Here is a 13519-nt window from a genome sequence, read left to right as displayed (position 1 = left end):
ACATTGCTAATCTTTATCATTTTTACCATGTAACACATATATATATATGCACCAGTCTCATATTTTGTATTTCTGTGGTGAACTACTGGGTAAGGAGTTACACTGTCAAAACAGAGGTGGCTCTTGTTGTTATGCTCCAACAAGTCATGTACAACTCATAGTGACTCTCTATATAAAATCACACAACATAAATGCAGTGATGAGAGCCCAAAATAAGCAAGCAGTTGTTGCTATGTGTTGTCAAACTGGCTTCCACTCACAGCAACTCTATATAGACACATGGAAACACTGCCTGAGCCTGCATCCTTCTCAATACCAAGTTCATTGCTGAAGTCATGCCCATCAATGTTGTTGAAGTTCTTTTTTGTTTGTTTGTTTCTGACCCTCTACTTTATGAAACATGAGATGATTTTCTCTAGGGACAGCCTTTCTCAGTAACAGGAGCAAATTATGTGAGATCAAGTCTCACCATCCTCATTTCTAAGGAACACTCTGGCAGTTCTTCCTCCAAGCCACCTTTTTTGTTCTTTGGTAGTCCATGATAAATTCAGGGGTTTCAGTTCTTTCTCTTCATTGATTTCACATGTATCTGAGATTACTATAAATCATAACATCCAGGTAGGTACAACCTAAAGTCCTCAAAGTGACATCTTATTGGTCTTTAGAACATTGAAGAACTCTGTCACCGAGGATCTGTTTAACACTCTATGAAACTTCAAGGTCAAGGACTGTAGTCTTCAATAGGCACTGCAGCTCAACATCAAGAAAACTAAGATTCTCATCACCAGGCCAGTTGGTAGCATGATAGATGGAGAGGAGATTGAGACTGTTAACCCCAATGGGGAGGATCTTTTTCTTCTTGATAATGAGATAGTGGTCCTTGATCTTCTGCAAGCATTTCAAGAACTCATTACATTCAGCAAGCAGGGTGTGTCATCGACATAATGCAGGTTATTGATGAATATTCTCCCAACCCCAGTACCATATTCTTCTTCATAAATGTCTGCTTCTCAAATTACTTTTTCAGCAGACTGACTGAATAGGTACATATTCAGCTTGCTGATGAGTCTTCTCCTGATCCCAATATCACGCTTCTTCATAAACTTATGCTTCTTGAATTCTTTTTTTCCAGCATGGAGAAAGGATACAGTCCTAAATCACATCTTTCTTGATTTTAAACCACAAAGTGCTCCCCTGCTATGTTTATAAAACAACCTCTTGATTTAGGTACAGTTTTCACATGAACACAGTTGTTTTGGGATTCCTATTCTTCTCAATTTTAGCCATAGTTTGTTGTGATCCACATCAAAATACTGTGCATAGTCTATATAACAAAAACAGACATTCTTCTGGTATCCTTTGCTTTCAACCAGGATCCATCTGACATTAGCACTTGTACCATGGCCTCTTCTAAATCCAGTTTGAATTTTTGGTAGTTCTTTGTCCCAGCCATTTTTCAATTATCTTCACAGACATAACCACCAGTCAGTAGATAAGGACCAGGGTCAGCACCATCTTTACCTAAGTTGCATGATTGTAGATCCAAGTAAATTAAATCTTTGGAAACCTAAATTATTATTATTTTTGTCATGAAGATGTTTATTGGTCCAGCTGTGAGAAGACAGACATAATTTCAACACCTTCTAGAAAATTATAGACTCCTTAAAAAGAACCATCATGTCTTATGGCCACGATCATTGCTTCTCCCATATCATGACACACCCATCCACAGGCAAAATACCGTCTTCCTCTGGGATTCACCATATTCCATCAATTGTCCACTTCCTTGCTAGTAATAGCTGGCTGACCAGTTATCCTCTTCACTGATGATTCTGGCACAGAGTCAATTATAAACCTTTGCAGTAGTTATAGAAATGTACAAATGTCCATCCAACAAGCTAGCCTCAAAGTTGCTCTGGGCATGTTTTGTTCCAATTACTTTTATTAGCAATCCATAGCAGTATGACCATACCTCGGACCATGGCTTTGGGAAGGTCAGCTTTAATATAACCAGTTCTGACCAAGCTATGAGGGCAGTGGTGGTTCAGAGGAGCAATTTTCACTTCTCATGTAGATAACTTAGATTTAATACCAAGCCGGAGCACCTCAGCTCAGCCACTACTCACCTATCAGTGAGGACATGTGTGTTGCATAGATGCCGCCCAGGCTAAAACACATTAGGAAGAAAGGTCGAGCAACTTTGAAAAATCAGCACTGTAGATGGTATCTTGTCAATCTCATGGTGTATGAGGTCATTGTATGTAGGGTGCTAAAGCAACAGCAGCTAACAGCCACTCCTAACTGTATTCTTATTTTTCAAATTTCTCATTTCCTTCTACCCATGACACATGTTTTCTCTGGTCCTAGGTATATGACAGTACTTTACATGCTCTCAAATTACAGCACCATACAATTTATGCCAGTTCACAGCAACTGAAATCTTCACCACTCAAAACTTTTTACTGTCCTACAGAACTGTAGGAAGATGAAAGAATCAAGAGTCACATCAACTTCTCCAGACTAATTCCTACAATTTACCCAATATTACCGGTTTTATCCAAAATCTTTAAAAGAAGAGATACTCTCTCATTTTTTGAAAGATACTTTTTCCTTTTTAAACCAAAGCCCTCACATCCGTCATGGTTGTTGTTGTTATGTGCTATCGAGTCGCTTGCAATTCACAGCAACCCTATGTACAACAGCTCTAAACTCTGCTCTGTCCTGTGCCAATTGCATTGTCTCTGACACTCCCATCCCGATCATCCCAGTCACTGAACCAATTCACCTCATAGAGGGTCTTCCCCTCCTGCGCTGTCCTTCCACCCTCCCAAGCATGGTGTCCTTCTCCAAGGACCAGTCTCTCCTTAGAACATGTCCATAGTATGTTAGACGAAGCCTCAGAATCCTTGCCTCCAAGGAGCCACCCGGTTTAACCCTTTCCAGGTCAAATCTGTTTGTTTTCCTAGCAGTCCATGGTATTCTCAATACTCTTCTCTAGCACCACAGCTCAAAGGCATCAATTCTCCTTCTATCCTCCTTGGTCATTGTCCAACTCTCTGATGCATAACAAGTGATTGCGAAGACCATAGCCTGTAGCAGATGCACCTTAGTCTCCAGAGAGACACCATTGCTCTTCAGTACTTTGGAGAGGTCCCTAACAAGAGACTTTCCCATGGCAATGTGCCTTTTAATTTCCTGGCTGCTGGTGCTAAGAGTGTTGACTGTGGAGCCAAGCAAACTAAAGCTGTGAACAATCTCACTCTCTTCACCATCCATCCTGATGCTACCAATTGGTCCAGTGGTGAGAATCTTTGTCTTCTTGACATTGAGCCTCAATCCATATGGGAGGCTGCAGTCCTTGACACTCTGCAGCAGGTGTTTCAGGTCCCCCTCAGTTTCAGCAAGCAGGGTTGTGTCATCTGCATAACGCAGATTGTTGATAGATTATCCACCAATCTTGACCCCACATTTCTCCTCATAGAGCCCAGCCTCCTGGATAATGTTTGGCATACAGGTTGGAAAAGGTACGGAGATAGGATGCATCCCTGGCATACACTTTTCCCAATTTTTATCAATACAGTGTTCCCTTGCTCTGTTCTGACAACTGCCTCCTGGTCCAATTATAGGTTTCGCATTAGAACGATCAAGTGTTCTGGGATTCCCGTTCTTCTCAGAGTCAGCCACAGTTCGTTATGATCCGTCATGAACTTTCCTTAATAAATTTCTGCCAAATGCAATGAATTCTCTTTGTTCTTTTAGCTTATTTATAATACCTGAAACTCGTCACTATCTCCATCTTCAAAGATCATATTTGAGGCTCTAAGACAATATTCTCTTCTGGTCCTTCTACAGCTCTTATGATTTTGTATTATTTGTTGGAACTGCCTTCTCAACTAGCCCACTAAATGTTGGTGTGCTGGAGTTTTGTCCTCTTATCCTTCTTCCTGGATAACCTCACTTAAATCTCATGACTGGGATCAACTCCCATTGGTTGTGGTGGCAGACAGGCGCCAAGGTCACAGTTCAAGGATCTGACCTCACAGAGGCCCATGTACACAAGGATGAAGCATCTCCTCGTGCGTGCCACCCTCACAATCACTGCTGGGCTTGAGCTCACTTAGAGCCGCTCTGTCAGTCCACCTGATCGAGGGCCCCCTCCTTTCTTGGTGACCTGTCTTTCTCAAAGGACTAGGCCCTACTAATAACATGCCCAAAATTTGTGAGAAGAAGTTGTCTCACCCTTGCTCTTGCACTTCTTTGAGTCAGAAAAATGTGTGTTCTTTTAGCAGTCCATAGTAGAGTCAATATTTTTCATCAATACAGTGATTCAAAGGAAATCCTTCGGTCTTCCTTATTCATTGTCCAACTTTCACATGTACATGAGGATACTAAAAATATTATGTCTTGGGTCAGAAATGCCTTGGTCTTCAAACTTACATCCTTGCTATTTAGCATTTTATAGACATTGCTGTTGTTACTGTTAGGTGTCAACAAGTCATCTATGTCTCATACAAAACCCTATTAACAACAGATCTGAACACTGTCATATCCTGCGTCACCTACATGATCTCCACCATATTCGAGCATTTTTCTACAGTGAATATGTCAATACTTATTACTGAGGGTCTCCCCCTCTTTCTTGGACCCTCCATCATTACTGGAATGGTGGCTTTTTCCAAGGACTGGCCCCTCCCGACAGCATGCCCAACTCAATACATTACTTGATTTCATGACTTATGGCTGTTGACAGCAAATCCAAGGAAAATCAAATACTCTGGAATTTCAATCTTTTCTCCAACATCATCATCATATTACTTGTGGGTTTCAAACATTTAACCCTAATCTCAACTTTCAACACAGCTCCTAACTTATTATGTACCACCTAAAATTTCCATGGTTAAGCTTACTGTTGTTCCTATCCACTCAAAAGGTTTAAAAGTTGATCTGTTATATTTTTTTTTTCACCACATTTGCTCTCCAGGCTATATTCTCTATCTTGACACACAGCCTCACCGAAGTTATTATTTAATCATCTTTGTATATTTCCACTATAGCAGAGTAATTAAGAGCACGTGCACTTACCGATGTAGATTCAAATCCTCTATTACTATCTAATTCTAATACCCTGAGAAAGTTAATTCATTTCTGGTCTCAATTTCCACATTAGGGTTTTTTTTAAAAAAAAAAAAAAGGCACACACACACACAACAAACAACAATTTGTCCCAATGATGTCACTACTAAGTAAGTAATCCAAGCAGAGTTCCTAAACTAGTTGTTGTTGTTATGTGCTATCGAGTCGCCTGCGACTCATAGCAACCCTATGTACAAGAGCCCTAAATGCCGTTCTATCCTGTGCCAACCTCACCATCTCAAATGCACTCATTCCCACCCCTCCAGACTAGTAAACAACATAAAAGTTGGGGGATGGGGGGTGGAATTTCATACTGTTAAAATGCCAATCAATAAATAATATGTATGTAATATTAAGTCAACCATCTCGGATTCTTTTTATCCAATCCTCATCAACATCTAAAAGGCTCTTAAATAATATTTTCATCAATATTCAGATGCTTTTTTGTTTTCATATCCTATCACCCATGACGTAGGGTGTACTCCTACAACTGTCAAGATTTCATAAGAATATTTTTTTTCTCTTAGTAATAGACTGATATTGGCCTTGGGTTTAACAAATTATACTAAAGGCCCTTACCTGTTCTGGTCTCCATTCTGTCCCGCCCAACCAACTACATATGATGATCCCAAATTCAAGACTGACAGAGGGCTACACAGGACTGGGAAGGAATTCATGGAACAGTCGAAAGGACTCTACAAATACCAGCCCTTTCAGTATCATTTAACTTCAGCATATATCATAAACATTTTTATGATAGCTGCTGCTTTTCAAGGCATTTTTATAAACTTAAGCAATTACAAGTAACCTTTGAAAATTAATCCACTAATTTGTCTACTCATCAGATATTAACAGCATTCCACAAACTGTTTTAGGCACTACGGATGCAGCCATACATAAAACACATTTTAAGCCCAGTCCTCGCACAGGTTTAAATGTAAGAAATGGAGCTATAAAGAGAATTAATACGGAACCTAAATCACATGATGAAAAGAGCTACAGAGAAAAAAAATAAAGAGGAAAGACTATACTTAACATGCCTCTGAGATTCATCTGATGAAATTATTCCCTGGTGTGGTCAGAATTCTCTCACTTATCAGACCTGAGCAGTCCTTCCCTAAATGTAAGCTCTCAATTAAGCATTTACTCATGCAAATTTGATTTGGAAAAGGAGAGTTAAACCTCAAAAGCCCTGGGTTTGCACAGCCCACAGTGCTAGTGACCATACTGTTTTAGTTACCATACTAATAAGGACTGTGCTTAGAGCTTCTATGGCCTTGGTAAGTCTTTGCCTTTTCTATTTTAGGAGGTCATAAATGTGGAATGAGGGCAGGTTTCAGGCCCACAACTTACTGCCACCTCTGCCTTTCCTGAACTCCCAAAATAGCTAAGCATTCTTTTTAAATGGCTTCAGTGCTCTGACATAGGTGCTCCCAGGTGGCTGCTAGAACTCATTTCAACCTGGCCGAACAAGCATGAATAAGCCTCTTTATTGTTAGTTTTATCTTCCCTTCAGTGCTTGGGAATACAGAACGATCTCTAAAAGTTTATGCTTTATTAACTTCACGAGCCACCAGGAAAATTCCGTCAGTTATCAGCAGGATAATTCAGCGCGGGTACCTTCAGTGTCCTAATATGACTCTCAGCCTCACTCTTTTCCTTCTTAAAGTGCTTCATCAGCTCCTGGATGTTTTGCTCGTGTTTCGTTTTCACGCTCTGCAGTGATGATGTGAGATCTTCCAGCTCCCTGCGGTGAACATCTCGCTCTAGCTTTAACTGCTTGATGATGGTAACGGTCTCATCCTCCCTGGACTTCTCCCGCGTCTTGAGCTCAGAAAGTTCCCTAAGCAGCTCTCTCTTGGCTTTCTCTTCCTCGGCCAATTTATTGGCGAGATCGGCTCGGATGGCACTCAAGTCCTTGACTGACTCCTGCATCTCCACGAGGCGGGCTGCCCCTTCGGCCTTGCTCTTCCTCAGCTCTGCATTTTCTTCCTCCAGGTGAGTCTTCTCGGCTTTCATCTGGCTTTGTATCTTACTCTGCTTTTTCAAGTCACTTTCGAGCCGGTGTATGGTGTCCAGGGAATCCTTGATTTCTTGTTCAAGACCAGCCTGGTGAGTCTTCATTTCACTCAGTTTATTGTCCTTACAGTGAAGCTCTTCCTCCTGACGAGCTCGCTTGGTTAACACATCATTCAATTCCTTCCGAAGACTATCTATTTGTTGCAGTGCAGAATAAAGCTGGCTTTTCAAGTCATCTTTTTCTTTTTGAATCTATCAAAGGAAGAACAAGGAGAAAAATACTGTAAAATAAAGATTGACACAGCTAGGTAAGAAGAGAAATTAAAACAGGAGAGGAAGTATTACTAACCAATAGTACTCTTCATAATTTATGCCTATTTTCAATAAAGAATTTTTCTTCGATTTGAACATGAAGGAAAAGATATATTTATCATGAAATTATAAAGATCCATAGTAACAGAATTAAATATGTAGTTTTGATATTTTTAATCACATACTTTATTTTCTAAAAACCCATGATATTAAATAAATATATTTCATATTGAACCATGATCTTAAATAAAGGTAAAATTGAGCAAAAGAATGAGGGAAGAAAAAAACCCCAAACCAGAGAGAGTCCTATTTTAAAGATAACTTCCCAAAAGTTAAAATAATTATCATTTTAATAATATTATTTAATAAAAAAATAAACAGAATTCCTTAAGAATTTCACTGCCAATGCAGCCTTACCATCTCCAATAGAAATGAGCACACTGCCCCAAACACTGCAACAATCCACTTTGTTGAGGGTCTTTCCCTCTTGGTTTAGCTGTTTGCTTCGAAGGTGTCAAGAATTGAAATTTAATTCTCAATCCATCCATCTACCACATCTATGGCCTTAAGGAAATCATCATTACTGTATTTTGGTTTCTTCATTTGTAAAATAGAAACTATAATCGTATCTACTTTATAAGGTTCTGATAAAAATAAATGACAAAAGGGAAAAGTTGGAATGAGATTGAAGTTGAAGATAGAGTCAGGGGTCTGGGAGGTATTAATGCAAGGCAGTGATTGAAATTATAAAGGAAGATAATTACTGAATCAAGTCCTCAGAGTAGAAAAACTGGGGCATGCTGTTTGTGCTGTGTTCTGTCTAGCTGGAGCCGACCAAAAGGTGACCCTGCAGTGAGGTTTCAGAGGCAGCTAACTACATGTAAGGCGACTGCCCACCCTTCTCCCACGGAGCAGGTGGTAAATTCAAACTATGTGCCTTTGGAATTGCAGTCGAGCTTTTTACCACTAGAGCATTCAGAGAAATTATCTTTAGAAAGAAGAAAACCTATTGAGGAAATTAAGTCAGGAAAATGAGCTAGAAATACATATAAGCTTCAGGGTATATATATCCTTTTTTTATTGTATATTACTACAAACTTAGTAGCTTTAAACAGCACCCATTTATTATCTTGCTGTTTGTATAGGTCAAAAGAGCAAACGAAGTACTCTGCTTAGGTCTCATAGGCTTCAAACAAGGTGTTGGTTGGCATGAACTCTTATCTGAGTCTCCTGCAAACATTTAACTTCCAAGGTCTTTCAGGCTTGGCAGTTAGGTTCCATGCACATGCAGGCCTGTCAGCCCCATTTACTTGCCAGGAGTTGCTCCCACTGTTGGCTCACGAACTCTTCCGTGCTTATAGCCAACAGCGAGTCCAGTGATCCTCCCTTTTCCTACCAGCCAAAATAAGAGTCTCTTATTTTCAAGAACTCATATGATTTGATCAGCACCCTGACAGATGGAGAAGAGACCCAGATTGTTAACAATTTCAGCTTGCTCGGTTCCACAATCAGCACCATTGGCACAGCAGACAGGAAATCAAAAGACAAATTTGCATTAGGAAAATCTGCTGCCAGGGGCCTCTCTAGAAGTGAAGAGCAATGATGTCAGTCTAGGAAATAAGGTGTGCCTGACTCAGATCATGGTCTTCACAATTATTTCTTAGGCATCAGAGAGCTGGACACAGAATAAGGAAGGCAGAAGAATAGACGCTTTTGAGTTGTAGTGCTGGAGAAGAGTATTGAACATACACCACAGACTGCCAAGAGAATATACAGGTCTATGCTGGAAAGGATGAAACTAAGTTGCTCTTTGGAGGCAAGGATTTTTGGGGCTCTGGTTCACGTACTTTGGGAATGTTGGCAGGAGGGACCAGTTTTTGGAGGCAGCCATTATCCTTGAAAAGGTGGAGGCATAGTGCAGGAAAGGGAAACTCCAGATGAGATGGACTGACACAGGAACTGGGGTAATGGAAGTAGACATGTCGGAGACAGTGAGATTGGGTCATGATAGAGCAGAGTTAAAGCTATTGTGCATAAGGTCACTTTAAGTCACAGGTGACTCAATGGCACCTACCAACAACAACCTGAAAAGCCTATTACAAGCCAACCATGCTATATAACAATAACAATAGCATCATGAGGAGAGGTATCTCATCATGTGCACAGGTTACAAGAATTAGGGCAAGACATCTTTGGCAAAGTAAAGCATTCTACTTGCCAAAATAGAGCGGGGAAAACCAGACAGAAGTCAAGATTTATGGATTTGTAAAGATAATGTCATAAGGGACTCAGAGTGTGGGAAGGTAACTTAAATACAGTGATTATTTGGAACAGATATCATGACACACCCAGGGGAAAAAAAACAAAAAACAACCCACCACCTACCAAGCAAACTTGGGGGAAAAACAAATCATATTTTCATGACAAAACTCTAACAAGGAAATGCTTATAGCTACATAAAGATTATAATGTCTTTCTAAAATTGGCTTAAACAGCAGGTTATCTATTTTCCTCACATAATATAATGTCAGAAGATAGGTTGTCCCTCAATATCCTTTGGAGCTTAGGTTTTGTATTCTGTAACTCTCCAGACTTTGGCTCCCTCCCAGTCTCCCAGACGTGGCATCCATTAGGACAATGATCTTTAAGGATGACCAAAAAGTACGTTGCACAAGTTTGGGATTTCTCTGGCATTATAGTTTCCAAAATTAAGCTCTATTTGCTTCTGATTAGTTGAATGGCTAGTAGGTACAATACAAGATTTTATCTAGACTTTATCTCTTGAGTCTGATGACAGTGTCCAACCACCACCTCAGTGACCTGGCCATCAATCCCTGTGGCCCTCACACTGCAGTTATGTGCTCAGTTGCTAATCAAAAAGTTGTCACATGTGAAACCACAAGCACCGAATATCTACTTCCATAAAGACTGCCATCTTGGAAATATCTCTGGGCAGTTCTGCTCTGTCCTACAGGGTTGCTTTGCATCTTACTTAATGGTAAAGTATTTGAGTTTTACAGGTCAGTTTAAATAGCTTCTACCTAGAGGAAATTCAAAACAATGTATTTGGGTTCTCTTTTATCTGACCAGAAGTGCTTAGCTAGATCTACTTAAAAGGGAAAACTCTGCTCCATTTGACCTCATTTTTGTGTCTTTTAAATGTCCCCACTCCCTCTTCCACCTGGGCTACAATGTGTGATAAATAACTTGGTTTTTCCAATCTAAAGGAATCCAAATTAATCCATGAATACTCAATCAAAATTGAATATTGAAGGCCTACGGCTCTCTCACACAACATAATTCTTCTCTGCTTTTAAATAAACCAGCTTTTATCTAAATTTTATCTTTCTCTTGTAGGATCTTTCTGAAGGCTGCAATAATTGGACAAACATACTACAAAATACTAAAGTTTTTCTACCAGAAAAAAGATGAAACTTAATAGGATTTAACCAACTACTTACAAAGGACACAATTTTTGAGAATGCAACCAACTATTTCCAAAAGACACAACTTCTGAGAATTTAACCAAGTCCTTCCAAGTACACAACAAAGTTTAATAGCTATCTCATTTGAAAAGTATTATCCTCTCAGTCCTATTACCCACTACCATTACTCCTTGACTAATACTAGACTACGGTTTTTATTTAGAAGTACTTGAAACTTCACCTCACATATTCTGCTCATAGGGCAAGGAGGGACTAGTCCTTAGAGAATGACAACATTCTTGAAGAGTAGAGGATCAGTGCAGAAGAGAAAGAACTTGGATGAGATAGATTGACACAGTGGCTGTGGTAACGAGGACAGGTGTGCCAGAGATGGTGAGACTGACTCAGAATAGGACAGGATTCAGGGCTATTGTTTATAGGGTCTCTATGAATCAGCTTCAATTGGACAGGGCACAACAACAGCTAACTCCTAAAATGTAAATTACTTATTAATTTGAATATCATTGACAGTAAGAGACAATCTGAATGGCCATGAGTTTAACTCACAAGGGCATTTATTATCAGTCTAGGCAAAGTGCTCCAGAAAAAAACATGACAAGGCTATACAGCTCTACTTCTCGGTTACTTCCTCAACGTGTCTTCTCACTGTGTGGCTTAAGACGACAGCTAGACCACATCAAGCAAACTGGGGGGTTGGGGTGGAGTGAGGAAAATGTACAATAATGAATAAATGCAAATGCAAGTTTTCTGTAAACTTTCTTTAAAGTATTAATAAAAAATTTTAAAAAGATGGCAACTAGATGACATCAACCAATGCAGCATAAAATCCAAAACAACCACCTGTAGACCAAATAAAGATTTCTTTTCTCTCTACCTATTATTTATTTAAAACTCAGACCGAAATGTTGTCAAATCAGATCCAACTCTGACTGACCCTCCATTGATTCTGTGAACTAAATATTTACCAAAAGCTATCCAATGGACTTCAGATTGCATTCCTCACTAACAGGGACCCAAGTACATACCTAGGAATGACTGGTCTATAGTAATTAATGAAGAAAAGGGATGGAGAGGTGGACAGTTGTGACCACCACAATGACTAGTTGAAATCTATACAAGACTTGAAGGTATCCTTCTGTCGCAGAAATGAAAAGAAGAAGGGATCTAGATTCTGGATCCTGGATTCAAGATAAGTAAAATGCATGAAGTAGAAAGAAAAATTGACGATGTTGACGAGCATGTCATCAGAAACAAAGCATTTTATGAAGTCCAGTCTGGACTGGATGAAAAACTACACCGAGGAAATGGCTGATCAACCAGAGGAATGCAAAAAAAATAAAAACCAGGTGGTAATGGTTGTGAAAAAAGGAAAAGAAATAAAAGAATTATTAAAAATCAGAGACTGACATTTTGGAATTAAAGACAGGAGTGTAGAACAATTTCAGATGTCGACAAATGTGAACCACAGAAATTAGTTGTTGAAATAGAGTGATCTGAAAGCCACTGCCAATTACTAAAAGAGAAGGATATGGAGTTCAAAAGTTTCCTGACTAGAATAACGAAGTAAACAAGGATGACATCAAGAATTACATGGAATGAAGCATGTCAAGGGGAACCCAGGTGCCAGAACCCTGGAGAGACAATGAGGCATAATGAAAAATGAGTAGCAGTCAGGAACAAGAATAAGGTTATAATCAAGGAAACACAGTACCCAAAGAAGGGCTGTGATAGGAGATTAGAGAAAGGGCTGAGGTGATTGTATAAAGCCAGAGGATAAAAGAATTTAAATCACTGTTCTTATTCCTCAAAAATCTGAGTTTAAAGAAAGTACAGCTTTCTAACTAAGAAAGAAGGTAATTGAGACAAGTTTTTAAATGTTATTTTTCTTGATGCAAGGGGAAACGTACAAAATAGTTTTCAACATGGATTGCTGACACCAAGAAAACAAAGACTGTTACCACTGGGCCAACTGGCAGTGCCATGATAGATGGAGAAGAGACTGAGATTATTAATGATTTCAGCATGCTCAGTTCCACAATCAACACTCTTGGCATCAGCAGCCAGAAAATCAAAAGACAAATTACAACAGGAAATCTACTGTCAGAGAGATCTCCAGAGGGCTGAAGAGCAGCAACATCAGTCTAGAGACTAAGGTGTGCCTGATCCAGGCCATGGTCTTCATAATTCTTTGCTATACATCAGAGAGCTGGACAAAGACTAAAGATGACAAAACAAGAAAGATGACAAAACAAGAATTGATGCCTTTGAGTTGTGATGCTGAAGAACAGTATTAAACATAAACATGGACTGCTACTAGAACAAACAGGTCTGTCTGGAGAGGCTGAATGAAACCAAGTTGCTCCTTGCAGGCAAGGATTTTGAGGTTCTCTCTCACATACTTTGGACATGTTAGCAGGAGGGACCAGTCCTTGGAATAGGACATCATGCTTGGAAGGGTGGAGGGACAGCACAGGAGAGGAAGACTCCAGATGAGATGGACTGACACAGTAACTGGGGTAATGGGGTAGGTATGTCGGAGTCAGTGAGATTGGCTCAGGTTAGGGCAGGGTTCAGAGCTATTGTGCATAGGGTTACTATGAGTCGCAGTC

The 13519-nt window shown here is 39.8% G+C and overlaps 1 protein-coding gene across 1 annotated transcript in view; it reads right to left on the bottom strand.

Annotated features, from left to right (window-relative positions):
• Positions 1-13519, bottom strand: part of CEP128 (centrosomal protein 128kDa) — a 597902-nt gene that overhangs the window by 390260 nt on the left and 194123 nt on the right. Inside the window, exon 13 of the mRNA XM_006884767.1 lies at positions 6754-7404. Coding sequence (XP_006884829.1) covers positions 6754-7404 — 651 coding nt within the window. The remainder of the gene's footprint in view (positions 1-6753; positions 7405-13519) is intronic.

This window comes from Elephantulus edwardii, unplaced genomic scaffold (genome assembly GCF_000299155.1).
Source record: "Elephantulus edwardii isolate Elephantulus edwardi_28Jun2011 unplaced genomic scaffold, EleEdw1.0 scaffold00037, whole genome shotgun sequence".
NCBI classification, from domain to species: domain Eukaryota; kingdom Metazoa; phylum Chordata; class Mammalia; order Macroscelidea; family Macroscelididae; genus Elephantulus; species Elephantulus edwardii.
The sequence above is the reverse complement of the archived record's forward strand: the minus strand, read 5'-3'. Positions and strand labels throughout refer to the sequence as shown.